We start from the raw sequence: 27687 nt of genomic DNA, 5'->3' as shown, positions 1-27687 counted from the left end.
ATTAGGAATGCTAGTAGGCGCTTGGTTTTATTTAGTAATCTTATAAAGAATAAAGAATCAGTTGGGTGGCACAGACATGCATGTTGGAGCTGAGCTAGGGCAACAGCTCGCGTGCCAGCAGATATGGCTCCGCGTGCCACCTATGGCACCTGTGCCATAGGTTTGCCATCACTGTGCTATACCATTTCAGATAAATTCTCTTCTTAAAAACCTCCAGTAATGGAGCAAACACAATTTCTGAAGGCAAGCCACTCCACTGATTAATTGTACTATCAGGAAATTTCTGCTTGGTTCTTGATTGGTTTTCTTCTTGAGTAAGTTCCATTCATTGCTCCTGTCCTGCCTTCCATGTAGCTTTGAAGAGTAGGTTTGTCATCTCTTCATTGTGGCACCTGCTTAGATATTGGAACGCTGCTATCATGTCATCCCTAGTCTTTATTTTTATTAAACTAGATATACCCAATTCCTGGGACGTTTCTTCCTATGCTTTAACTTCCAGTCCTCTAGACATCTTCTCTACATTCTTTCTAGAGTCTTAAGATCTTTTTTTATATTGTGGCAACCGAAACTGGATGCAATATTCCAAGGGTGGACTTATCAAGGCATTATTATAAAGTGGTTCTAACACTTCATGTGATCTTGATTCTGTCCCTCTGTTAATGCAGCCTGGGACTTTATTTTTTGTTTTGGTAGCTGCAGCACACTGCTGGCTCATATTTAAGTGATTGCCCACCAGGACTCCAATATCTCTCTCACAGTTACTACTCTTGAGCCATGTATCACTTATTCCATACCTGTGCACTTGGGGCTTTTTTGTCTAAATGTCAAGTGGAACCTTACTTTCCTCACCATTGAATTTCATTTTGTTCGACAGGGTCCAGTATTCAAGTTTGTTGAGATCCCTCTGTATCTTCAGCCTATCTTCTAGAGTGTTGGCTATTCCCACCAGTTTGGTGTCATCTGAAAATTTGATGAGTTCCCCTTCTATCCCCTTCATACAGTGGTACCGCTACCTACAAACACCTCTACTTATGAACTTTTCTAAATAACCGGGTGTTTGAGTTTTTTTGCCTCTTCTCAAGAACCATTTTCCACTTACAAACCCGTGCCTCTGAAACTGTAACTGGAAAAGGCAGAGAGAAGCCTCCTTGGGGCCTCTCTAGGAATCTCCTGGGAGGAAACAGGGCCAGAAAAGGTGGGGGAAGCCTCTGTGGAGCCTCTCTAGAAATCTCCTGGGAGGAAACAGGACCTCCACCCTCCCTGTGGTTTCCACAATCGCATGCATTATTTGCTTTTACATTGATTCCTATGGGAAAAATTGCTTCTTACAAACCTTTCTACTTAAGAACCTGATGACGGAACGAATTAAGTTTGTAAGTAGAGGTACCACTATACTGGCCTAACACAGAGCCAGTGTACAATTCCATTCAGCACTTCACATTTTGTGCATTTGGTTAGTCAGTTATATACCCCATACAACAAAGTAGGTTGGGCTGAGAGAGAGTGACTGGTTCTACTTGGGTGCCTTTCATGGCTGAGGTGGCACTTGAAGTTACATCTTCTGCTTTCTAGCCTGGTGACTCAACCACTAGACCAAACTGGCTTTACTATTATGTAATCAAAATGATGTAACATAGGCTGATTTGCAGATGTTACCTGGGCATCAGAAGATGATTTCATTCTGGAAAAACTCTTAGATTACAGATGTTTGTAAAAGGAATTGTCAGAATGTATATCCCTTGTTGCACAATTTTCTAAACTGCAATGTGCAGCATGCCATCAGAGTAAGATGGACTATGAAGGAACATGAAGCAGCGTGAAAGAGAAGAGAGCACAGAAAACAAAACATTTTACAGTAGCCAAAGAAAAGAGTTGCTCTTAGTGCAGAGAGGAACAGACTTACCTACTAAGCATAAAATGACACCCCAGTTACAGTAATAATTATGTAATTTGTGCGTGATGCTCAAATTTGCAAGCTGTCTTAAGAAAGAGCTTATCTTTCAAAGTTTGTCTTCCCAAGATGACTTATGTGGCATAGACCATTTCGTTTTAATTCTGGAATTGAAAATGGTAATTCTCCCCTAGAATTATCATATCTGGCTGTTTTTAATCATCAGTTCTGTGCATGTGTATTTAGTCACAGTGGGTAAATTTGCAAGCAAAGCGGGACACACAGGCTCTGAGATCCGCTCTGCTTGTTCAGCAGATGGTTGACATAATATCTTGCAGTATAGACCTGCTGAGTCCTAAAGGCAAATGTGCCATAAGTAACCTTGCCATAAGCCAGTTAATGCAAAGGCAATTTCCTATGTTGAGTTTGAAAAGCTCCTCATTTGTCTGCTGTCAGTGTACAGAGGCTGCCTAGCAGATTGTTTTCTTTAATCATACACTTTTTCTTGAAAGTGTTTTAGCAGACTGAACATGTGTGAACTTTCAGCCTTTTATCATAGAACAGAACAATGCATTATGCCGTCAATTACAACCAGTCAGTAGTGCTGTGCATCTTCAAAAGACATCTCATGTTACTTGGGCTGTTTTACAAATCTGCTATCATCACATTTGCCACCCAAGATTACAAGGAAACTGGATGGGCTGGATGGGTTTCCATGTAACGCTGCAGTCAATAGGAAGCTAATCACTTAGTTGAGGCGGATGGGAGTCAAGGAAAATCGAAATTTCATTTGAAAAGGGACAGTGCTCTTGCTTCAGTTCAGAGCCACCCAAGCCTCTTACGTTTGCAATAGGGATAAGCTGAATTTTTCCTAAGCTGCGTTTCACAGCTTTTTCTATGAAGACGAGAGAGAATTTTTCATTGACAGCAATGGGCAGAAATGTGAAACTACAAATGGGGTAAAAAGGAAAAGAGGTTTAAGAATATCGGAAAACTCCTAGTAGTTATCTTTTTTTTAAAAGCTTGAATATTTATTCCTGCTTTGCCCAATTTGCTCTCTAACACTTGGGTGACCTTGAAAAACAATCATAGAAACATAGAAGAATGACAGCAAAAAAAGACCTCATGGTCCATCTAGTCTGCCCTTATACTATTTCCTGTATTTTATCTTACAATGGATATATGTTTATCCCAGGCATGTTTAAATTCAGTTACTGTGGATTTACCAACCACCTCTGCTGGAAGTTTGTTCCAAGGATCTACTACTCTTTCAGTAAAATAATATTTTCTCATGTTGCCTTTGATCTTTCTCCCAACTAACTTCAGATTGTGTCCCCTTGTTCTTGTGTTCACTTTCCTATTAAAAACACTTCCCTCCTGGACCTTATTTAACCCTTTAACATATTTAAATGTTTCGATCATGTCCCCCCTTTTCCTTCTGTCCTCCAGACTATACATATTGAGTTCATTAAGTCTTTCCTGATACGTTTTATGCTGAAGACCTTCCACCATTCTTGTAGCCCGTCTTTGGACCCGTTCAATTTTGTCAATATCTTTTTGTAGGTGAGGTCTCCAGAACTGAACACAGTACTCCAAATGTGGTCTCACCAGCGCTCTATATAAGGGGATCACAATCTCCCTCTTCCTGCTTGTTATACCTCTAGCTATGCAGCCAAGCATCCTACTTGCTTTTCCTACTGCCCGACCACACTGCTCACCCATTTTGAGACTGTCAGAAATCACTACCCCTAGAAGGTAGTGAATTGTTACTGCTTGAGTGGAAAGCCAGCAGAAAAAGTTATAGTTAGATTGAGAAATCACAAACTGGAATAAGATAATGGCTGAAAACTTCGCTAATTTGTGAAGTGCCTGCTTTGATGGCTCTTGATTTGTCACCATGATTAATATCAATATTAAGATGATACATTTATACATTCTGTACAGAAAATCTCAAATATTTCAAGAATAGATATACCGGTATCTATTTTTAAAATATATAAATATATATATATATTATATATCACTGAGGATACTGTGGTTCTTTCCTTTTGCTACAGCTTTAATGTCTCATCCTGTGTAGCAGGTTGAGGTCAAATAATAAATTTCAGAGCCAGATTACTTTTCAACCATAAAACTTGATGAATATTAATGAATCAATGTTTCTCACTTAAACCAGCATACAAGCTTGTTAAAAGCTTAAAGATCCTTAAAGGAAAGTTGAAAGTAAAATGCAATATATGAAATTTAGAACCTAGTCCACAATGGCTTGCAAAATCTAAAAGAGGCAAACCAGGGAACCACGAGTTCTAGTCCCTGCCTTAGGCATGAAAGCTAGCTGACTTTGGGCCAGCGGTAGGCAAAGTCAGTTCTTCTATGACTTCTGGACTTCAACTCCCAGAATTCCTGGGCCTAACATGCTAGCTCAGGAATTCTGGGAGTTGAAGTCCACATGTCATAGAAGAGCCAACTTTGCCTACCCCTGCTTTGGGCCAATCACCCTCTCAGCCCAAGCCATCTCATAGGGTTGTGGGGGAAATAAGAGGAGGAAGGAGTATTCGATATGTTTGCCACTTTGAGTGATTTATTAACAACAATAAAGCCAGGAAATAGGTAGGTAGGTAGGTAGGTAGGTAGGTAGGTAGGTAGGTAGGTAGGTAGATAGATAGATAGATAGATAGATAGATAGATATAATGTTTTAACCAATCAAAGGCACCTATTGCTGAGACTTACAGCTGAATAGAATATTAAGCTCAGTTCCATGTAAGGTTCTTCTTATTTTTAGGGAAAGGTGGTAGGAGGCCTTGTGTGTGAGAATGCATGTATACTTATGAACTTTCCCTTTGGGATCATCAGAATTGCAAAATTAGTTGACATATAAAACTGTCTGAGAACTCCATCTCTCTCTCCCCCTCTTACCCAATTAAATGTGCAAAGACATTCATTAGTTGAAGAGATTGTTAAGACTGTATAAGCAGCAGATAATTAGATTTCATAATCATATTTGCTCTGTGGTATTTAAGGAAGATAACCCACTGCTTGCAAATTGTTCTCTCAGGTTTATAACCTTATGTTTTCCTTTTGCAGAAACAAAGGCAGGCAAGTATCACAGCACTAGAAAGTTGAAATAGTTGGAATGATGTGTAAAGTAATCGTTGAAATTATGTATAAAGAAACAGATTTCTTTATATATCATTTCAACTATAAATATTAAGCATAATTAATATTTTTGAAAAGCAGAGTTGAGTGGATTGCTGCATGTATAGCAATACATTTGAAATCCTGAAGATACTTCAATTAAGTACTTTATGTTAAATGTATTTAACTTCAGAAATCAATGATCAAATGCATACTATTTTCCCCCAAAAAGATTTTATTTTTTTCTCCATAGTAAAAACATGCTTATGACATCATATACTTCAATGCAGCTTAAACAGATATCTTCTTTTAAGTACAATTTTAAAAAGAAGCACATAGCCAATCTATTATATCTTACCCTTCGGTATATATTACTTTTGCTACCTCCTTTTCTAATTCCATCATCCAGATACACAAATTATCTTCTAATTAACTTTATCCCTAATGTTTCCTTCACCTGCTAAGTATTATATCTCTAACTTTTTAAATCTAAGCGGTAATACCTCCTTCTCATCCTTATTTACTTTTTCTGATAACTAAAAACCCTTAGCCTCTAAAAGCTCCACATTTACTTATATTTAATATTTAACATCAAATTATACATACGGTACTTTGTATACAATTTCTAATTGGTAATAGGGAAGGCATATTCCAAAATTCACAATAATTTCTTTCATCTTTCATCTTCATCATAGGAAAAGGGGGGGACATGATCGAAACATTTAAATATGTTAAAGGGTTAAATAAGGTTCAGGAGGGAAGTGTTTTTAATAGGAAAGTGAACACAAGAACAAGGGGACACAATCCGAAGTTAGTTGGGGGAAAGATCAAAAGCAACGTGAGAAAATATTATTTCACTGAAAGAGTAGTAGATCCTTGGAACAAACTTCCAGCAGACGTGGTTGGTAAATCCACAGTAACTGAATTTAAACATGCCTGGGATAAACATATATCCATTGTAAGATAAAATACAGGAAATCGTATAAGGGCAGACTAGATGGACCATGAGGTCTTTTTCTGCCGTCAGTCTTCTATGTTTCTATGTTTCTATAGTTTATTTTACTACTGGTGGTACAATATATATTCACTAATTCTAAATTTAATCAAAATCCAATTAATAATCATTCAAATTCCATAAATTTATATACATTATAAAATTTACTTTACTTGTGGTCAATCTTTCTTCTAATAACACATAAATATTTACCAATTTTAAACTTAATCAATTAATCAGATTTATATCAAGTTATATCCCATTGATACATTCCTTTCATTTTGCTTATGTTTCTTCCCTTTAATTCATGTAAATTTTTAACAATTTTAAATTTGTATTAGTAGTCATATTTGCTTATATTAAGTAGCTTGTGATACCTATAATATAAAAAAGAGCAAAAAGAGATTATTATATAATAATCAGATTCCAATCATCCATTTTCTTCAAATTTCCATTCTCTTTTTTTAGTCCCCTTCAAATTCTTCCTTGCCATTTTGTACCCCCAATTTCTTTCCCTTTTCTTTTCTCCCTTCTTCTCCTTACATATATTATATGTATGAATTCTCTTCCTGTTCTTCTTAATCTGTCCCCTCTATTTCCTTCTTCCTTTTTAATTTGCCATAGCCAATACTTCTGCCCATACCCTATCCTTTTCTTATCAGTGTTCATCCCAGTGTAAACATCATAATATATAATGTGACCATTAATCTGTCCATTTCTTTCCTTTTATCTCTGTAATCCTTTACTTCTTCTCCTTCCATACCACTAACCCAATGTAATCCTCATTATATGTAATATATCCATTAATCTATCCATTTTCAAGGTTTTAATTCCTTTTGTCTCTATAATTGTCTATATTTTCTTCCATATGGTCATCCTTCTCTGATTTTTCCTCCTTTCTAACTCTTTGCTTTGTATCAGCCATTATGTTTTTAGTCCGTGTTGTTATCCTTATTATAATCTTTGTTAGAAACCTCATTTTTGTCCAAAAGTTTCTATATTTTCTTCCTGATTCCATCTTCAAATTTTTCTCCTTAAGTCTTCACAATAGTCTTTTTTAAAAACTGCAAAGTCCTCAATTTACTCACCTCCGTGTTGCCAATATCAAAAGCCACAAGCCTTTATAGTAAATCCAGCTGTCTAATAATGTTTTTCCAACAACCTTATACAAATTACTTTTCTCTGTGCCAAATAAAGTATCCATTTTAGTATTTAAAGTATCCTTTTCAAAGTTCATTCAAAGTTCAATCAGCCAGCAGATGGGAATCCTTTGTTATAACTATTGGAGACAAAATAACCAGTGCTTTATACTAAGATACTTATACTAAGTTCAAGGTCAACAGCTGTGTAAATAACCAGTGGTGGACAGTTGATGTAAAACCTCTTGCCAGCAGATGGCACTCTTACTCAGTCCCATAGATCTTCTCATTTTATTCTATGTCTTTGTATATTTTAATAACGGTAAAAATCTATATAAATTGATTCCAATACTTTCTTAATCCACAGTTAATTCAGAAATTCTCAGAATTTTCTAGCATTGGGTTTTAGTTACAGCGTTCTGAGTTATTTATTTAAAAATCTTCCATTTGTTAATTAGCAGCTTCCCAAGCTTTTCGATATGTTAGTTTCCTTAAGCTTAAAAGAAGTCCCAATTTTCTTGTCCAACAAAATGACTCACCACTTTAATCTTCTGCTTTTCTTCTCTATTCCAGCCCTTCATTTAAATTGTATTTCTTTTCCAGATGACTTCCGATATTGCAAATCAATCCATCAGTCCATTCATGGCCACCACTGCTTGCACGGCTTTTACAAGCTGTTTTCTGTTGCCGCTGTTCATGGGCTGTAAGCCTCTGGGAGGTTTGCCAACCCCTTCTAGCTCACCACCCCTCACCACCCCTTCAGCAAACAAGATAAATTTGATGAATGTAGCTTGTTTGCTTTCGCATACATCTGAAATATTTAAAGTATACAGATAATTGGGTCAAATTTTTAAGTTCACACATCTTAAATGAATATAAAAGAACCATTTTAAACCAAATTTATTTTTTGCAAGTTTCTTTAAAGTTTGAAGATATAGTTTGGGTCGTTTTAATTTATATTTGGTAATGATAAAAAAATATTTGGAGTTCAGGGTTGAACTGTGGGGTCCTTGATGCTCTGAGCTTAGTGGTTATCTTGCAGACATTTCATTACCAAACTAGGTAATACCATCAATATTACAGGGCATTTCTACCTAGTTTGGTAATTAAACATTTGCAAGAAAACCACCAAGCTCAGAGAGCACCAAGGTCCCTGCATATTTGATAATATTTGTTTAATTAGGGGAAGGAGCTTTGAGAATTACTGTGTGGTGCAGTTTCATTTACCCTAATTGCATAGAGATGATTTCCACACGGACATTATATAACTTAAGTAATACTCAATTGTCTGCAGGAAACATAAAATTGCAATGCACACAGTCAGGAAACATCAGACTGCTATACTCACAGAGTATCCCAGAGAGAATATTTATCATGAAAATGGTTCCAATCTTTAGAAAGGTCTCGAGCTGTAATATATAAAGTTGAAAATTATGCTATGAGCTTAAAAGGGTCATTTTTATTACGGTACTTTAATCAATAAAGTGAAAAAGAAGGGAGGGCCACTAATAGTATCAAATGGAATTGCAAGCTACCTAAACGTATAGCATCAGCACTGACATATACATTTTCTGTAATCTTTAGAGATTTTTTTTAACCTACACATCAAGATAAAAAACAACCAGAACATTTTCCCTCTCTTACCCTAAAATCTTTTTATTTTTCAGAGTGGGATCTCTGCTTCATGGGAAGCCCATACAGTCATTCTGGTGGTATAACTTAATGGTCTTTTTTTGTGAACAGAAGAATACTTTTTAAATATTTTTAGATACCAAGGATCCGAATGTGTATAGATTTAACAGAGGAAAAGAGTTGGAAGGGACCTTGCATGCAGTGAAGGGCTACCAATTTTTTTACTATCATACGGTGGGCATGGCTTATGCAGGACGCCCTGCATTTTCATTCAACATATTTCAGTGCAAATTGTGTGCTCTGGGGTGGAGCTCCATTTTTGCTACCCCACTGCATTTCCCCCTATCTGGGCAGTAGCCTACCCCTGCTTGCGTGTCATCTAGTCCAAACCTTTGCCCAAGCAGGAGACCCCCTATCTGGGCAGTACCCCACCCCTGCTTGCGTGTCATCTAGTCCAAACCTTTGCCCAAGCAGGAGACCCTACATCTGCGTCTACCTAGGATTCAATTCACAACCTCCTGATTGTCAGGCAAGAACTCCACCTCGAGACCACAGAAACTAGATTAGCAATAAGAACATCCACAAAAGGAGAGACTGAACATATTCACTCTTTTTTCATGGGTGAAGAGGGAGTCTCAAGGTTTTTAAAGGCAAAATGCTTGCACTAAATTAGGGGGCCCCAAACTTGAAAACTTTAAGACTTGTGGACTTCAATTCCTAGAATCCTGGGAATTGAAGTCCACAAGACTTAAAAGTTGCCAAGTTTGAAATCCTCTGCACTAAATCTAGTAGAGACTGAAGATACCTACTTTCTCTCTCTCTCTCTCTTTATAAAGAAAAACAAAAACCGTATTGTTGAAAATTGTAATTTTGAAAACATAATCCTGTTCTAGGGCCGCAAAAATAAAGAGAGATCGGTCACAGTCCACAGGCTGTGAAGTTCCCATTTCTGGCATATAAAGATTTGATTGTTTATTACAGTTTAAAACCATAAAGCTTGGTGGGAAAATTGTCTTGAAAAACAGCCTATGTATAATCCCTGTAATTATTTCTCTGATTCCAGAGAGAGTCAGAATGAGAGAGAATGATATGCCATAATTAGGCAATAATGTATGCTTGTGGACAATTATTAGGTAGCACTGACATCATTAAATACTACATTATAGACATTAATTAAGAAGTTAGAGGAGTCTGTAGGAAGCAATGCGTCATCTTCATTGTTATTTAGGAATGAATCAGAGATTTATCTGCCATCCATTATAATTTCCATCAGCATATAAAGTAGTTCCAATAAGATCCAAAGTACTGGTCTCTATGCATTACATTTTAAATTGAGTTTATTTACAATGGAATTAAATAACTTGCCTTTCAGATGTTGACTATCAAGAAATGATAAACTAAAAAATTTAGGATGAAAAAAATCTGAAATTTCATGTTCCTTTTAAGCCAGAGCTTCTCAATTATTTTCTGTTACTCACCTCCAGGAAGAAGCAAACATTTTACGCCCCTACAACACTTGGATCTGGGCCTCAATGGAATTTTAGTGTTAATATTTATTATTTTGCTTATTATAAGCTGCAAGCAAACTATTGGCTAGGGAAGCTGCTCTCCCAACTTACCTGGGAATAAGTCACACTGAACTCATTGGAGCCTGCTTTTGATTAGGCAGTTAGGCAGGCATAGGCTACCGTGGTTAAGGCCTTCTTTTGACACAGGGCCAGACCAGCTTAATCAAGCCAGTGTTTTGGGGCTGCTGTCCTGTCCCATAAGCGTCGCCTCTGCTGGGCACTCATAGCGAATAGTGTGGGAGGAGGCTTTAGGGTGCCGTTCAAAGCTTTTACCCAGATGCAGCGGATGCTCCTCCTTGTTCACGTGCAGGTTTGCCATGCTGTTCATGGCTATCACAGCGCCCACTGAGAACAACAAGAACCCACACAGCTGCCCCGCCCCACTAAGCCGCCTTCTCTTTCGGGCTCGGAGCAGCCTGCAAATGGGAACACACTCCCAGTCCGGGAGAATTTATCGAGAGGGTCACACATTTCCCCCTGGGGTGCACCCAGTGAAGGGCTATCAAAATTTTTACTACCACACTGTGGGCGTGGCTTATGCAGGACACCCTGAATTTTCTTTCATCTTCTTTCAGTGAAAATTGGGTGCTTTGGGGTGGAGCTCCATTTTCACTACCACACTGCATTCCTCCCCCGTCCGGACAGTAGCCCCACTATTTGAGAAGCACTGATTTAAACCAATGTTTCCAAAGACTGCTGCAACAAACCTATTTGGTATAACAAAGAGGAACAGCATTGACTTTCCTCATATGAGCCAAGCAACGTCCTCTCAACTGGAGTAGTCCCTCCCCCACAAGAAGTCCCACCCAACTACCCCTAACCAATCAACTACTTCCCTCCACACTTGCAAGTTACATTGTGATTTTAAAAATAATTGTCATAATTTCCTGGGAGTGGGGTCAGAATTCTTTGTCTTCCTCCACGCAGTTCAAAATACCAGCGAAACACTTACCACTATAAAGCAGGGGTGAAATTCAGTAGGTTATGACAGGTTCTACAAAACTAGTAGCGGAAATTTTGAGTAGTTCGGAAAACCAGCAAATACTACCTTTGGCTAGCTCCAGTAGTGGGGTGGGGGTGGAGATTTTGCAGTATCCTTGCCCTGGAATGCAGTGGGAATGAAACCACCTTCTTGGCTTTGTTATTGGCTCAAAATAAATCATTATCGGTACATATTTCTGGTAGTAGCCAACATACCAGGAGATGGGCTTGGCTCTGTGTCTCTCCACGTTCACTTAGCATATTGTTATCTGCTAAGAGTCTCCATGTTAGCATATTGGTTTTACATTTAGGCACTCCAACTCTCAACCTATTCAGGGTCCTCCAAGTAGTATAAACGAGGTCAGATCTTACAGCTATAGTCTCCTTTAATGTTAGATTAGATTAGATTTAGATTTATTGGATTTATATGCCGCCCCTCTCCGCAGACTCGGGGCGGCTCACAACAATGGTAAAAAAACAATACATAGTAACAAATCTAATAATGTTATTCTTTGCTCAATGGTCTCCTTCCTCTTTCTTTGATTTGATGTGATTTGATTTTATTATTGTGTACCCTTAACAAAGTTTGTCCTTGCTATAAAGCTATTCTTAGATTTGAGTCGGCTTTATGAGGACTTTATGACACTCTCTAAAAACATATCTTCAAACATATTTCATTTCTTATTCTCCATAAATATCAAGACATAAAGAATGGACTAAAATCATACTTTCCTTTCTGCAGTGTCTAAAACGACTATTGTTAAAGATAATACTGAACATTCATTTTGTGTTGTGAGTTGCATACCAGTATGAATTGATACTCGAAAAAATGTAAATGAGAAAATGTTTGGCAATTAGTCATTTAACTTTGATGGGTTACAATTGAATAATCAGGTTCCTGTGAATTTTATCATAGCTGCAAATTATACTATGGCTTAAAATAAGAGTGGATTGGCAATTCACAAAATGTAACAGCTTTTCAATCATCAGGAGAAAACTATAGTCCACTTCTGCCATCTTGTGCTCAAGGTTGGAACAAGTCTTGCCATCAAGCAAAATTGAAATAAAACAACTTAAGTACAGTGGTACCTCAAGATACGAACCCCTCGTCTTACGAACAACTCGTGATACGAACCCGGGGTTCAGCAAAATTTTGCTTCTTCTTACGAACTTTTTTCGAGTTACGAACCGGCGTTCGGAGACTGCTGGGAAGCCGCGCGGCTGTTTTAAAAGGTGACAGCCGGGCGGCGGGGCTTCCCAGAAGCCTCCCGAGCGCCGGTTCGTAACTCGAACAAAGTTCGTAAGAAGAGGCAAAATTTTTCTGAACCCCAGGTTCGGTTCGGGAGGTTGCTGGGAACCCCCCCAGCCCGGCTGTGACCTTTTAAAACAGCCGTGCGGCTTCCCAGCTGTCTCCCGAAGCCGAACGCGGAAGTTCGGCTTTGCCGTTCGGCTTCGGGAGACAGCTGGGAAGCCGCGCGGCTGTTTTAAAAGGTGACAGCCGGCCTGGGGGGCTTCCCAGCACCCCCCCGAACCCGGGTTCAGGGGGGTGCTGGGAAGCCCCCCAGGCCGGCTGTCACCTTTTAAAACAGCCGCACGGCTTCCCAGCAGTCACCGAAAGCCTTTTTTTTGCGGGGGTTTTTTTGGTTGCACGGATTAATTGACTTTACATTGTTTCCTATGGGAAACAATGTTTCATCTTACGAACCTTTCGTCTTACGAACCTCCTCCTTGCACCAATTAAGTTCGTATCATGAGGTATTACTGTATTCACAATGGGCATAAAAATAAAACTATAAAATAACAATTGAAATCTATGAAGCAGGACAACCGATTGAACTTGCCACTAAAACAATCTCTGGCAAATCCGGTCGATTTAGTTGGCGACACACTACACAATTTGCTATGCGAACTAGTCACAGTAGCAAGGAAAAGAGAAATGAGTATATGTAGGGAAAAATAGTCTTTCAAATTTTATTATGAGTTCTGTAATCTTTTTCTAAATAATTATAGTATTTATTATCCTAAAATTATTGGGGTTTACAGCACAGAAATGTGTTAAAATGGACTTGTTAGGTTTCGGTACTGGAACAAGAGCTAAACTTGCTTGATAGCTTCTGAAAATTGCCAATCTTTTAATACCAGGTAATCACATATGGTTCAGGATGGTGTCCATTTTGATTAGAATAAGCCTTGATTTAATATTAAGCATTAATATGTAATAATGATTAATACCACTGATATTTTAAAAATATTGTTAAAGCAAAAATTAAAATTTGATTTTCACAGCTCTTGCTTGCTATTTATGGTTTATTTGAATGGTTTACTCTTCTCTCCCTCTTTTTTTTTTACCCACTACAGAGAAGCTCTCTCAGATAAAATGTCCAAGTATTATTGCGAGTAATCACGTCAACCGTTCCTATCTTCACGTCCTTTTTACGTCATGGGACCTGATGGCAGTTTCCTAAGTACTGGAGTGCTTCATATCATCGTATGGGGTAGTTTGGGAGCCATGGCAATGCTTCTGGTATTTAGTTTCCTCCTCTTTCTCTGCTCTGGCTGTGACAGGTAAGGGTTTAGCCAAAAAGAAAGGGAATAGAAATATAATTACTTTGGAAACCTAATAGCCAATTAACTTTCAAATAAGTGAAGGACAGGAAGCAATTTATTCTGAGTTCCATTCAGGGATATTTCAATTTCTTTATTTAGAACAGAATTGAATTGAATTGAATTTTTTATTGGCCAAGTGTGATGCATATGCTCCCAATGTACATAAAAGAAAAAAGATTGATTCGTCAAGAATCATAAGGTACAACACTTAATGATAGTCCAGGTACAAATAAGCAATCAAATCATATTAGGAACCAGTCAATATAAATCGTAAGAATACAAGCAACAAAGTTACAGTCATACAATCATTAGTGGGAGGAGAGGGTGATGGGAACAATGAGAAAATTAATAGTAGTGCAGACTTAGTAAATTGTTTGACAATATTGAGGGAATTATTTGTTTAGCAGAGTGATGGTGTTTGAGAAAAAACTGTTCTTGTTGTGGTCTGCCAGCAGCCTGTGTAGCTGGAGGCAGAGTTGGACAGTGAGGAGGAAGGGGAGGAACCTGGGCCAGGCCTGGAGTCTGGAGAAGGCTCTGTGCCAGAGATAGGGATTCAGCCAGGGCCTCCAGAGACTAACATGAGTAAGGAAGAATAGGAGGAGCCTGTTCTCAATGTGTTCATGCAAAAGGCAAGAATGGTTTCAGAGGAGAAGGACTACTTGAAAGTAAGGCTTGGAGCGAATTGGCCCCTCCCATAGGGTATATAAATGAAGAATACAGACAGATGAGTTGCAGGAAGCAACTCTATTCATTTACACATCTTGTCTTTGCAACTCAAGCCTCCATTTTGTTCCTGTTTAAACTTGGCAAAAGTTTCCTGCAAACTGTTTCTGGGCGGCTTGCCAAGGCAGAGCAAGGTTTGTGTGGGTTATCTGCCTTGCCCCCAAAGACTTTTTGTTGGATTTGTTTGATTTTGCTTGGACTTATGCCAACTGCTAATGACAATAATTAGCAGCCATTACACAATGCAAAGAGGTTTGTGAGATCCTGTTTGTGCCATGTTATTATCAAGAAGTCTAGGTCAGAACAGTTCTTGTGTCTAGGTGATCTGGTGCACAGTGCTCTTTAGCATCGTTTTAAGGGTAGGAGTTGAAATAGTTTATGTCCCAGATGTGAGGGAGTCTATAAATATTTTCACAGCCCTTTTTGATGAATCACTGAATAAGATATATCCAAGGGAAATATTATATTATGGTTCCTTAACAGGGCATAGAATCTTGCTTATGGGGGGGGGGGACCCCAATAGCAGTTTTTCCAACTAATGAATTTTAATTCAACATCCCAGAACACTCCATAACAAACCTCAGAGTGGCATTCTTAGGAAAAGAGGACTTTAACAGTAACAATAAATTGATGAATATAAAATGTTATATCAAAAGGTTCCAGGAACTTTCAGAAGGTTTCAGCAAACTAATGGGTTTTTAATGTATAACAATTGTTAATACTTATGGTTCCTCTAATTTGTCTGGCATTTCACATCTGTATAACCAATCTAGTTTCCCCTCCCTTCACTTTCTTCCCCCCACCCACACACAAATTTTAAATCATATATCATTTTAGTTGTTCTGTGCACCTGATGAAAAAGGCTTCAGGATCACCAACGTTTGTGTCTTTTAAAAAAAATTGTTGATCAGAAATCAGGCTGCCAGGCCTCTGATTTTAGAATTAACATGGTTGTTCTAATATAATAATAATAATAATAATAATAATAATAATAATAATAATAATAATAATAAATAATAATAATACTAAAAATTAAGTACATAGAAAATAGCAAGAGCTATGATTAATTTAAAACACATTTTAAAACACATTTTCATTTGGCTATTATCTATTCATAAAACCTGATTAAGAAAAGACTGTGGCAAAGACTGTGTAATCCACTTCCATCTAAAGGAAAACAAAGTAACAAAGATTTCTTAACAACACAGAGATTAATGTGTTCATTTTGACAAGTGCTTTCTTAGCAGCTAATAAAAGAGTGTCCCATTTTTAAAAGTACATATGAGTACTATTAATGCTTTCAGATTATAGAACTTAGTTTTGGTTGTAATAAAAAAGCTGAAGTTTAAAACATCAGCCGCTCTTTGAATTATATATACAGTGGTACCTCATGATATGAACCCCTCATGATACAAACCGCTTGTGATACGAACCTGGGGTTCGGAAATTTTTTGCCTCTTCTTATGAACTTTTTTTGGCTTACGAACCCACCACAGATCCCAAAATGGCGCTCCGCTGGGCGCCGCCACCCGGCTGTCACCTTTTAAAACAGCCGGGGGGCTTCTCGGCGTTCTCCCGAACCCAAACCCGGAAGTTCGGGTTCGGGTTCTGGAGGCCACCGAGAAGCGCCTGGCTGTTTCAGAAGGTTACAGCCGGGTGGCACCGCCCAGCGGAGCGCCGTTTTTACAATTGGCGGCAGCGATTTCGGCCGATCTAGAGGCTGGAAAGGAGGTGGGGAACCCCAATAGGGAATTCCATGGGCGGAGCTTTGATGTCACGAAGACGTCCTTCCTTGAGGCTGAAACGTGGCCTCCAGGAAGGACGTCTTCCAGGTTCGGCGTTCGAGAGAATGCCGAGAAACCCCCCGGCTGTTTCAGAAGGTGACAGCCGGGCGGCGGCGCTTCTCGGCGGCCTCCCGAACCCGAAAAGTTTGGGTTCGGGTTCAGGAGAACGCCGAGAAGCCCCCCGGCTGTTTTAAAAGGTGACAGCCGGGTGGCGGCACCCAGCAGAGTGCCATTTTGGGATTTTTTCCCCCTTTGCATGCATTAATCGCTTTTACATTGTTTTCTATGGGAAACAATATTTCGTCTTACGAACTTTTCGTCTTACGAACCTACTTCCGGAACCAATTAAGTTCGTAAGACGAGGTATTACTGTATCATGTACCTCTTCAGAATGAGAAACTTCTCCATTATACTGTTTCATAGTAGAAAGAAATTAAAAATGTTTCCTATGAAATTTAAGACATGAAGACCTTTTTGAAAGTATCAAGGTAGCCAAATAATTCTGAATCGACAACAAAAGAGACTGATTCCTTTTTTCACCATTCAACACCAACCAAAAAACAATAGAAAAGGGCTCCAGGTTGAAATATATTATTATATAGTATGATAACATAATTATAATATTATAATTATTTTGATAATAATATATTATAATATAATTTATTATTTTGATGTGGCAATGCAGTATTCAAAATTGAAATATAGTAATAAGCACATCAATACTATCAGAATTTGTCAGAATTTATGTTATATACATCTTATTTGTTGAAATGGATTGTAGATATTCTGACAATATATCTAAATCTGATCTGCATTACAGGGAGAAAAGGCCTGAACAGCAAAATGGGGATCATGAAAATCTGATGAATGTGGTAAAAAAAAAGGCCTAATAAAATAGCTATTAAAATGTTTTTTCTATAGTTTGTAATGAAGGAGAAATACTGAACTGGGGAGCTGGGATATTATTTAAGGGTTGGGTATGAATAAATGCTAGGAATGCATTTATGTAATCCTTATATAATATGATAAATGATATTTGCCTCATTTTATAGATGGAAAAAATTACCTGGTCAAGCTGACCTCAGTTATTTTTACCTTGTGGTGTACTAATACTTAGCAAACCAGTACATGATCTTCTGATCAAAATAGCCATATGTAATAAACAATATAAAATAAGAATTCTGATGCATACTCCTGACGGAAGGAACTTTAGTTATCTTCAGAATTTTAATAGTATTTTTACTATTTTTAATGCATTTTTGACATCATGATCATTCCTCCTCTGTAACCATTTCAGATCTGAGGAATATCCTGCTGAGTTAAGAGAGCTGACCTTTATATGCATTTTTAAAGAGCATGAGAATACAGTGTTCCCTCACTTTTCGCGGGGGATGCGTTCCGAGACTGCCCGCGAAAGTTGAATTTCCGCGAAGTAGAGATGCGGAAGTAAATACACTATTTTTGGCTATGAACAGTATCACAAGCCTTCCCTTAACACATTAAACCCCTAAATTGCAATTTTCCATTCCCTTAGCAACCATTTAGATTATTACTCACCATGTTTATTTATTAACGTTTATTAACAAAAATATTTATTAAAGGCGGACGAAAGTTTGGCAATGACATATGACGTCATCGGGTGGGAAAAACCATGGTATAGGGAAAAAACCCCGCAAAGTATTTTTTAATTAATATTTTTGAAAACCGTGGTATAGACTTTCCGCGAAGTTCGAACCCGCGAAAATTGAGGGAACACTGTTCATATTTTTAAAACAAATCTAAACGATTCTTACTTTAATTTTAATATCTGATCAGCAGTGTAATCTGTTACTGGTATGGAATGGACAGATATATAAATTCAATACATAAATAATCAGGAACAGATATATGCAAAGCTATAATTTTTTTTCAAAAAAACTTTTATTGTTATATAGTAGAGTTTCAATTATCCGACATAAATGGGCGGGCTGATAGTCGGATAGCCGAAAATGTCAGATAACCCAGACTTTACTGTATGTGTTGTGTGCATGTTTTTAAATTATGGGTTTTTAGTTTAAATTATTAGATTTGTATTACATATTGTTTTGCTACTATTGTTGTGAGCCCCCCCGAGTCTACGGAGAGGGACGGCATACAAATTTTAATAATAATAATAATAATAATAATAATAATAATAATAATGTGACCTTGACCTGACTCAAAATCAAGGCAGGAGAAAAATAAATAGGTCTCCAGCGGTCCTGGGATAAAGCAATTCAGGAGATACGAACTAAAGACGAATCCAACTCTCTGCACACTTATGACATGTATTTTCAGAAAGTGCTTAGGCTTCCTTCCTTCGAGCTGCCCGATAGTTTTGCAAAGCGGGAAGCTGGAACGTTGATAAGGGCTCCGAAATTACAATTTGCAACACACACACATACATACACCTTGACTTGGAAAAGGAGCCACGGCAGTTGCTTGTTAAAGTTGTTTCCAAGTCCTGTAAGTGGATTTAAGAGTGGAGGAGGGACACAGAGCGAGAGTGAATAAAAAATGAACAGGGGAACGAAGAAGATTGTTAATTAGGGGTGGGAAAAGGAACGTGGTATGTGGGGCACTTCCTTTCTCTCGACGGTGGGATAGGTCTATCTAATTTAACAATCCTGTTCGTGTGTGTGTGTGTTAAATTAGATAGACCTCTCCCACCATGCTCCGGAGCCCCGTTGCCTCCCTTATCAACATTCCGGCTTCACGCTTTGCAAAACTACAGGGCAGCTCAGAAGGAAGCAACTTTAACAAAAAACCACTACAGCTCTTTTTCCAAGTCAAGGTTTGTGTGTGTGTGTGTGTGTGTGTTAGGTAGCACATTCCTCCTGACTGAGCAGCCAGTGCCTGCAGGAGAGCTGTGTGTAGAAAAGAGGTGAGAAGTGGCTCTGCCTCCTCCTTGCAATCTCCATCTCCCCGCCTCTTTCCCCCCAATTGAGTGGGTTGACTGTTGTAATGGTCAAAACAATAATGAAGCATACAGCTTGGCAATGGTTGCCTCATTTTAAGATTACCCTGATGTCACCTGCACCCAGCACACATCACTGGCGGCAACAAGCATCCTTGTCCTTGGATGCAGGTAATAACTTCTGTAGGATACATTAAAATAAAGCAAAACAAAATGGGTGGAAAAGACAGGGGAAGCAAAGGGCAGGAGGAAGCCCAGGACAAGGGTGGGTGCAGCGGGCCACTCCACCCTCCAAAAAGGGGAAGGAAAACAGCCACAGGCGTCCTGTTGGTCACACAGCAAATTCAGTAGCAGCCTTCTTGGGTAGAAAGAGGGGCACCGCTTGCCACTCTTGACTAGAGAACCCACAAAAGGGATCCATGCGAAAGCCTCCCCCAGATTAGGCTGGGGAGTGGAATGGAATAGAAGTAACATTCCTTGTCCCTGGATTTCAGATTGATTGATTGATTGATTGATTTGATTTGATTTGATTCGATTTGTATGCCGCCCCTCTCTGAAAACTCGGAGCGGCTCACAACAGGACACAATACAAATCCAATGATTAAAACAAATTTAAAACCCTTAATATAAAAAACAATCATACATCTCATACAGACCATACATACAACGGAAACGGCCCAGGGGAATCAATTTCCCCATGCCTGATGACAGAAGTGGGTTTTGAGGAGTTTGCGAAAGGCAAAGAGGGTGGCGGCAGTCCTAATCTCTGGGGGGAGTTGATTCCAGAGGGTCGGGGCCACCACAGGGAAGGCTCTTCTCCTGGGTCCCGCCAGACAACATTGTTTTGTCGATGGGACCCGGAGAAGGCCAACTCTGTGGGACCTAACTGTCGCTGGGATTTGTGCAGCAGAAGGCGGTCCCGGAGATATTCTGGTCCGATGCCATGAAGGGGCGGGTAAGCATTTGCAAATGAAACAGGGCCTGACATCCCTACCCCAAGCTACCCACCTCCATCCCCAAGAGCCTAGTTTTATGCTGGGCTGCAGACTGAGTGAAAGGAGTCGTGTTTGGAGAGTGCAGCCCTGGCAAAGGTCCACTCAGCTATGCCCGTCCAGTCTGCTTCCATCCTCCTTTTGCAGTATACCTTCCTCGGAAGCCTGCAAGCCAGACTGGGAATAAGGAAGTGCCTAAATCTACCAATTTAGCTAGTTAGCTACCACCAGTCATAAAATGGATGTTTATATCCTGACTAGCTCATTTAAATCCACATTTTGTTTTGCAGCCTTCAGATAAAGAGGCATTTAGTCACTCTATCACAAGTCTGGCTACAGATCCAATTGCAAGCAGTGAACAAAATGGTGGCATCAGTAATGGAGATGGTAAGATTATCATTATGTGATTTCTCAGCACTTGATGACTCAACATATATACATTGCTGCTCTATTGTTTTAAAAATGATGTAAGCTGACAATCCTGATTCCATTTATAGTAACTATTGTTATGGAATAGCAATAGTTCAGGTAAGAGGATAAATGTCAATGTAAGACAACTGGCTGGTATAAATCAAGAACAGAGCTGTCTCAGGACCTTGGACAGTACTATAGGATTCGTGACTTGAATTCAGTACCGTGGCTAGCAATCCTGCAGTTCTTCCTACTGTAGGAGAACCCTAACTAGTGCAAAAACGTAGTTGTAAATAGTTAACAACAGTTTTGATAAAAATGGCTTGATAAATAGTTTAGTCATTAATTTGGAAATAGTTAATAAAATTAAGAATGTGCTTAGTTTTATTAACTATCGCCTACCAGATGTTGAATAGGGACATAGCCACAAATAAGAAAAAACAGAAGGAACTTTGATTAGCCGTATAATAATATATGAAGAACAATCAGATGAGAGTAGAGGAAATATACAAAAAATGGATCATAACCAACTTATAACTCACTGATTTCATTTTTTTAAAAAAATACAGATACATTGTTCAATATAGATTAATGGCCTTATGAGCCTATCATTAAGTATTTATGCAATTTTCTTCTAGTTCTTTCAGAAGATAGTACAGCTGCTTCTCTCCAACCTTACGAAGAAGTGCAAACCTCTGTTACAGATCTTTTGGATCAACAAGACATATTGGGAAGATCTTTAAAATGTCATCAAAGTAGAGAGCTGCCTAGGATTCCTCCAAATAATGCTGTGGAAACAATTCTCACCACAAGAAATGTAGAAAATGACCAGAGTCTGGGAATGGAGGGACCCTATGAAGTGCTGAAAGATAGTTCCTCTCAAGAGAACATAGTAGAAGACTGCTTGTATGAAACAGTGAAGGAAATTAAGGACCTGGGAGCAGTAGCCAACTCCGAGAAATGCAAACCAAAGACTACAGTGATGGTTAATGGAATTTTAGATCATGTTCTCGAGAAGAAGACAGAATCAGCAGAATATGCATCCGTTGACAGAAATAAAAAAAGTTGCCACAGTGTTAATTCAGAGAGTCCTCTTAGCAGTACTACTCCAGATGTGGAAGAAGAAGCTCCTCCTCCTGTACCAATAAAACTTCTTGATGAAAATGAGAATGTACAGGATAAAGGAGCCAAAGAAGAGGAGGAAGTCATGGAAAGGCTTAATGAACCCGACAAGGTATATGTTATTTTGTGTTATCACTAGAAGAAAATGAAGTTGTAACTTGAAAGACTTGAAGTATGTATATATATTATGGCAAATGCTGTTGTTCATTAGTAAATATAAAAGGACAGTTTTAAAAAATTCTTGGTATCTTCCACTAATGCAAAATCTTAAGATCAAAACTAACCATATTGTGTAATCTATGTATAATGTTTAAATGTTTTAATGTGCATTCATAAATGAAAGGTAATATTCAAGTGGCAAGAGAAAGCATGGAGTTGTATGCAGTTGGTGATAGTTTTAAGAGTACTGAAACTTGTTCCCCAAAATTTTAGAGACATTTGCATGAATGGTGTTTTTTTTTTCAGTATCTACCCAGGAGACACATGCTTGCCAACTGATCATTAATTAGTCTAATTAGTCTGTCCCTTGTTTTGAAATATTCCAGATAATCGGCATTGGGAGCAGAAGGTATTCAAAGTGTTACTGTTGGCCAACATCTAGCCAGCCAATAAAACACAAAATGTAAGAGACAAGAAAATCCTGGAGTGGAATCTAAAACTGAATTTTGCTAATGTAATATGGGGATATTTTGCACTCCTCTCCTCTACAATCTCTCAAAAACCTTCAACATTTGTTCCAGAAGGACAGGATGACTCATGCCCTACTGTTTTCAGTACTGCTCATGAAAACTTGCAATTGGATTTCTCCCCTGGCCTCCAGATTTCTGATCTAATTTTAGATTTAAGTGTATCCACAATTTTAATTTTTAATAAAAACAAAGAACTTTCTCTAGTTCTTGTTGCAAAGGTCCAACTGCTTATGACAGCATGAATTTCTATTAAATATTACAGATCAAAATATGTCAAGTATTTCAGTTTTCAGAAATGCAATCTGTCACATTTTAAATATTAAAAACTAACTCCTTAAAGAGAAGCAACAAATGAGGTAGTTAATTATCCATACAACAGTATTCAGGATAGTGGCTTACCAGTGATAAATAAATTAGTGGTGTTTCCCCAATCCAGATCTTCGCATTGTAGAATTATAATGGTGATGATAAGGAGGAGGAAGGTGACGATGATGGGGTGCTTGCTGGAACAAAACTTATTTGTTGATTTTAAAAAACTCAAAGAATTCACTAATATTAGCCAAGGGATTGGAAAATGCTCATGTCTTATCCCTTTGTTTTCTTCCATACCTCACATAATTAATGTTAACAAAATTATCATAGAAGTAAAACTAAAAAAACCTGTTCGCCTCCCCCCCCCCCCCCCCCCCCCAAAATCTCTTGGCCAAAGTTTATGGCTGGTTGGGGGGCAGGGGGCAGAGAGGAGTTAAGTACACAAACACAGAGACAGTAGATTTACTTAGTATTATATTTAAAGTAATATTCCGCTTAACCACAAAAATTGAAAAGTTAAAAAAATAGTAGTACAAATTTCTTTGCTCTAGTTCCATGAATAGCCATAGCATGGCACTTAGACTTATATACCACTTCACAGCTCTCTCAAAGTGGTTTACTCAAATTTATATCTTGATCCTGGCATGACCAAGGGATGCTGTGGATGTCTTGTCTCAGTCCCTGAAAGCTTTTGAGTCCTGGGTGGAAAGGAACGGGCTTAAACGTAACCCTAATAAGACCAAGTAGTTCTGTGTCCCTTGGATTTTCCATCCTTGGTTCTGAACAGGGTACAATTATGCGCATTGGTGCACAATTTGAATTGAAGCTCTTACTTGTACATTAGGTGGCAGCTATGGCCAGGGATACTTTTGCTCAGATTTATTTGGTATGCTGGTTCTGCTCTTTCCTTTTGTGATAATTCCTTTTCACGATCGGTCTCACCAATAATGTGTAGATTATTGTACTGCATGCTGTATGAGGATGTCACTGAAGATTAATCAGAACAGCTGGTCCAAATTCTGGCAATGCAGACAGTTATGGGAATACCTTGGTGTGCCCATGTACAATTTCTGCTGCATGAGCAACATTGCTTCCAGGTGCAGTTCAAGCTGCTAGTTGCAACAGACAATATAAAGGTCTTAGCAAAAGACCTTGCTATTTGAAGGGCTGTCTTTCTTCTATTACATCTGCTTGTCCAGTAAAGTCTGGCTGAGTGGCCATACTCCAAGTCCTTCTTTAAAATGATAGCATTTAATGAGATGATAATGATAATGATAATGATAATTATTATTTATTAGATTTGTATGCCACCCCTCTCCATGGACTCGGAGCGGAGATCGTTAACTAAATTGTTTGGTCACAGCACATGCCCCATGGAATAGTATCCCCAAAGAGCTTCGCATTGGCCCAACCCTACTCTTCTTTAAACAAGCCTGGAGGACCCGGCTTATTTTCCCTGATTGATGAAGTGCTTTCTCTGAGAATATTATTAATGTACTAGAAGTATGAATCTCCAGATTATTGTTTTCCTTTTACTTTTATTGTGCTGGATGTATTTTGAAGTTGAATGACACTCCAGAGTCCTTATGAGTTGAGTAGCCTTATGTATCTGATTTATATGTAAGCAGATGATTCTGTTAAGACGGAGAAGCATTTAAAAGCTGAAGCAAAAAAAAAAAAACATTGAGGAAAGGTCAAAGGTTTATCAATTTTTTTCATTCTGTAAGCATTCATTTATACAATTTTTGCCCCCATCCTCCTCCAAAACTCCAACAAACTGGAAGCATGCCTGCCTCTTTTTTCTTTGCAGCTCCAACCAGATTTGGCCCATTTAAAACTTTATATGTATTTGTGTGAAAGATCAGAAGCAACGTGAGGAAATATTATTTGACTGAAAGAGTAGCAGATGCTTGGAACAAACTTCCAGCAGACGTGGTTGGTAAATCCACAGTAACTGAATTTAAACTTGCCTGGGATAAACATATATCCATCCTAAGATAAAATACAGGAAATAGTATAAGGGCAGACTAGATGGACCATGAGGTCTTTTTCTGACATCAATCTTCTATGTTTTTATTTTGACAGATTCTCCTCCTACTCCAAATTAACCAATTCTGGGGGGTTTTCAGAGGTTATCCTGCTGAGAGACAGCCAGTCGAATGGGTGTCTTGAACCCATTCCAAATAACTACATTCCAAATATTGGCAATGTGTTGATTGAATCTGATATTTTTGTATTAATAATAATAACAACAAAACCCACCATAGATTAAATGAATAGGCCTGGGTTTATTTGTATTTTTATTGTATCATTTGGGATTCCTTCCTTCCTTCCTTCCTTCCTTCCTTCCTTCCTTCCTTCCTTCCTTCCTTCCTTCTTTCCTTTCTATCTATATATCTATCTATCTATCTATCTAGCTATCTAGCTATCTAGCTATCTAGCTATCTTCTTTCCTTCCTTCTTTCCTTCCTCTCTTTCTCTGGGGAAAACTGCTACTTTCTTTTGAGTACTTAATTCTAAATTACCTCAGAATATAAAATTCAAATTGTCTCAGGTTCTGTGAAAAAAAGGATAGAAATAAAGTTACCAAAAATCACAACAAAGCAAACTGTTGTGAACAATTGATTATCATTATGTTCTGAGTTGTGCTGTCAGGTGAGAATAGAAACACATTTTTAGCATTTTGTCAGAAGTAAGAAAGCACCACTAAAATAATATTGATGACAGAATTCAATAAAAATGCAAAGGAAGTTCCTACATCAGTCAGAAACTTTGTTTCAGATGCTTAAATAAAGAAATGCTGTCTTAATCACATTTCAATGAAAGTTCAAACATTTAACAGAATTTAGTAGAAGAGATGTTAGTGCCCTTATTTTTGCCCCATGTAAAAATTCTGTTTTAGTCTGCTCCAAAACTGGGCTATTAATTTTAGCTAATAAAACATGGACATCTGTATCATGAAAGGGGAAAATGCTGTATGTTTTCATTTATTCTTTTATTTTTGTATTGAGGAAGGTGTTAGCTTTTAAATAAGATATCTTATATCTTTTTCAGAGGCTTAGTTCATTGATTTATAAATCTCGAGAAGATGACCCATCTCTTACAGAAGATGAGGTGAGTCTGTCTTGTATGAAATGTATTTAGAAAATGTTACTTGAATAAAGCAATATTACGTGTTCTTTGATTAAGAAAACCCAGAAATGATGGTTCAAATGCAAACTGGATTAAGTGATTATTTTTGCCAAATGATTTATATTAGTTTCAGCCTTTCATACTGGAACTATTTTGGGTCACTGACTATTGTTTGGGAATACCTTCTTGGCTATTTAAAAAACGCCAACATTAATATGGATTTAAGCCCATAAAAATATCTGAAGATTACACACATTAAATTGTAGTTGATCCTGCCTTCTGACTCTGTCCCTTCATATCCCATGATAAAAACTATCCGGGCTGGGAAAAACTTTTACAGTGGAATATAATATGATAAAAGGATATATATCAGAACCAGAAAACATCCTTATTGTAAGAAATGAAAATTCTTTAATTCCATAACATATAGACAAATTTAACCATAATTTCAATTGGGAAAGTGACCATCCCAGAGACCAATAAGATCACACAGGGTTGGCCTCCTACAGCTTCCGTCAACTAAGCAATGCAGGTTGGTGGGACCGTGAGGGAGGGCCTTCTCTGTTGCCGCCCCGGCTCTATGGAACCAACTCCCCCCCCCCAATGTCCATACTGCTCCCACCCTACTGATTTTCTGAAAACCTGGCTGTGAACACCTGGCTTTGCTGGTAGGTCTGGGCGCCATGAAACTGACATCCGCCCTGGCCAAATTACACAGAATGGAATGGAATGGAATGGAATGGAACGAATGAATGAATGAATCCTAGACCAAGCCAAGTGCAAAAACACCAAGGAGTTTATAGAAGCCTGGCACTGACAAATCAATAGACACATATACATTAACAACATGTATGCAAAAACAACTATAACCCACCTCTCAACATAGATTAACCCCAAGGTTAACATCAGACCAACAATCAAGTAAACAATACCCCAATTAAGAGATTGCCAATGAATCTCTAACACTACCTCCACCAACACTGACATGCAAGCCACTAGAACAGGGGTTTCAAACTGCGACCAGCAGGCCAGACGTATCACACGTAGGTCATACACATCCCGGCTCTGCAGAGGCAAAAAGAGTTGTGATATCTCACATAACGACACATGACACAATCAAGTTTGTCACCCTTTCACTAGAATATAAACTGAAACAAACTGCACTACTTAATAGCAGTGATGATGTAACCTAATTTGGAGGATGAAACACCTGCAAGAAAACAAGAGCACCAAGGACCCCTCATTTCAACCATGACCTACAAATATTCTCCTTTATCGGTTTCTTAGGATTATTTAATGTAGAATGGAGCATATATGCTTCGGTCAATTAAGTTCTTCAAAATAATAAATTAAGTTTTCCAAACTGTCAACCACAACATTGTACAGTGAGTTCCATTCTGTGAACATTTTATAAAGGTCCGGTTTTTTTAATGCAAGCAACATTGAGTGCTTACCACACTATTGCTATTCAACAATGTGGTAAATTTATCCTACGTTGCAGTTTTTAATGGCAAACATTACAAACATTTTACTACAGGAATCTCTAACCTTGGCAACTTTTAAGGAATATGGAGTTCAACTCCCAAAATTCTACAGCCAGCAAAGCTGAGAGGAATTCTGGGAGTTGAACTCCACAAGT

At 38.3% G+C, this 27687-nt stretch overlaps 1 protein-coding gene across 4 annotated transcripts in view; it reads left to right on the top strand.

Moving 5' to 3' along the window:
• Positions 1–27687, top strand: part of PAG1 (phosphoprotein membrane anchor with glycosphingolipid microdomains 1) — a 213952-nt gene that overhangs the window by 183220 nt on the left and 3045 nt on the right. For 2 of the 4 annotated variants that reach the window (XM_070747978.1, XM_070747977.1), the window contains exons 3-7: positions 13700–13906; positions 17276–17327; positions 20673–20769; positions 21432–22027; positions 25971–26030. In XM_070747978.1, coding sequence (XP_070604079.1) covers positions 13782–13906; positions 17276–17327; positions 20673–20769; positions 21432–22027; positions 25971–26030 — 930 coding nt within the window. In that variant the 5' untranslated portion in view covers positions 13700–13781. Of the gene's footprint in view, positions 1–13699; positions 13907–17275; positions 17328–20672; positions 20770–21431; positions 22028–25970; positions 26031–27687 lie in introns of those variants that run through there. The other 2 variants (XM_070747979.1, XM_070747980.1) reach the window with 2 other exon arrangements.

Source organism: Erythrolamprus reginae, chromosome 3 (genome assembly GCF_031021105.1).
Source record: "Erythrolamprus reginae isolate rEryReg1 chromosome 3, rEryReg1.hap1, whole genome shotgun sequence".
NCBI lineage: Eukaryota > Metazoa > Chordata > Lepidosauria > Squamata > Dipsadidae > Erythrolamprus > Erythrolamprus reginae.
Note: the sequence above shows the minus strand (reverse complement) of the source record. Positions and strands in the feature narration are given on the sequence as shown.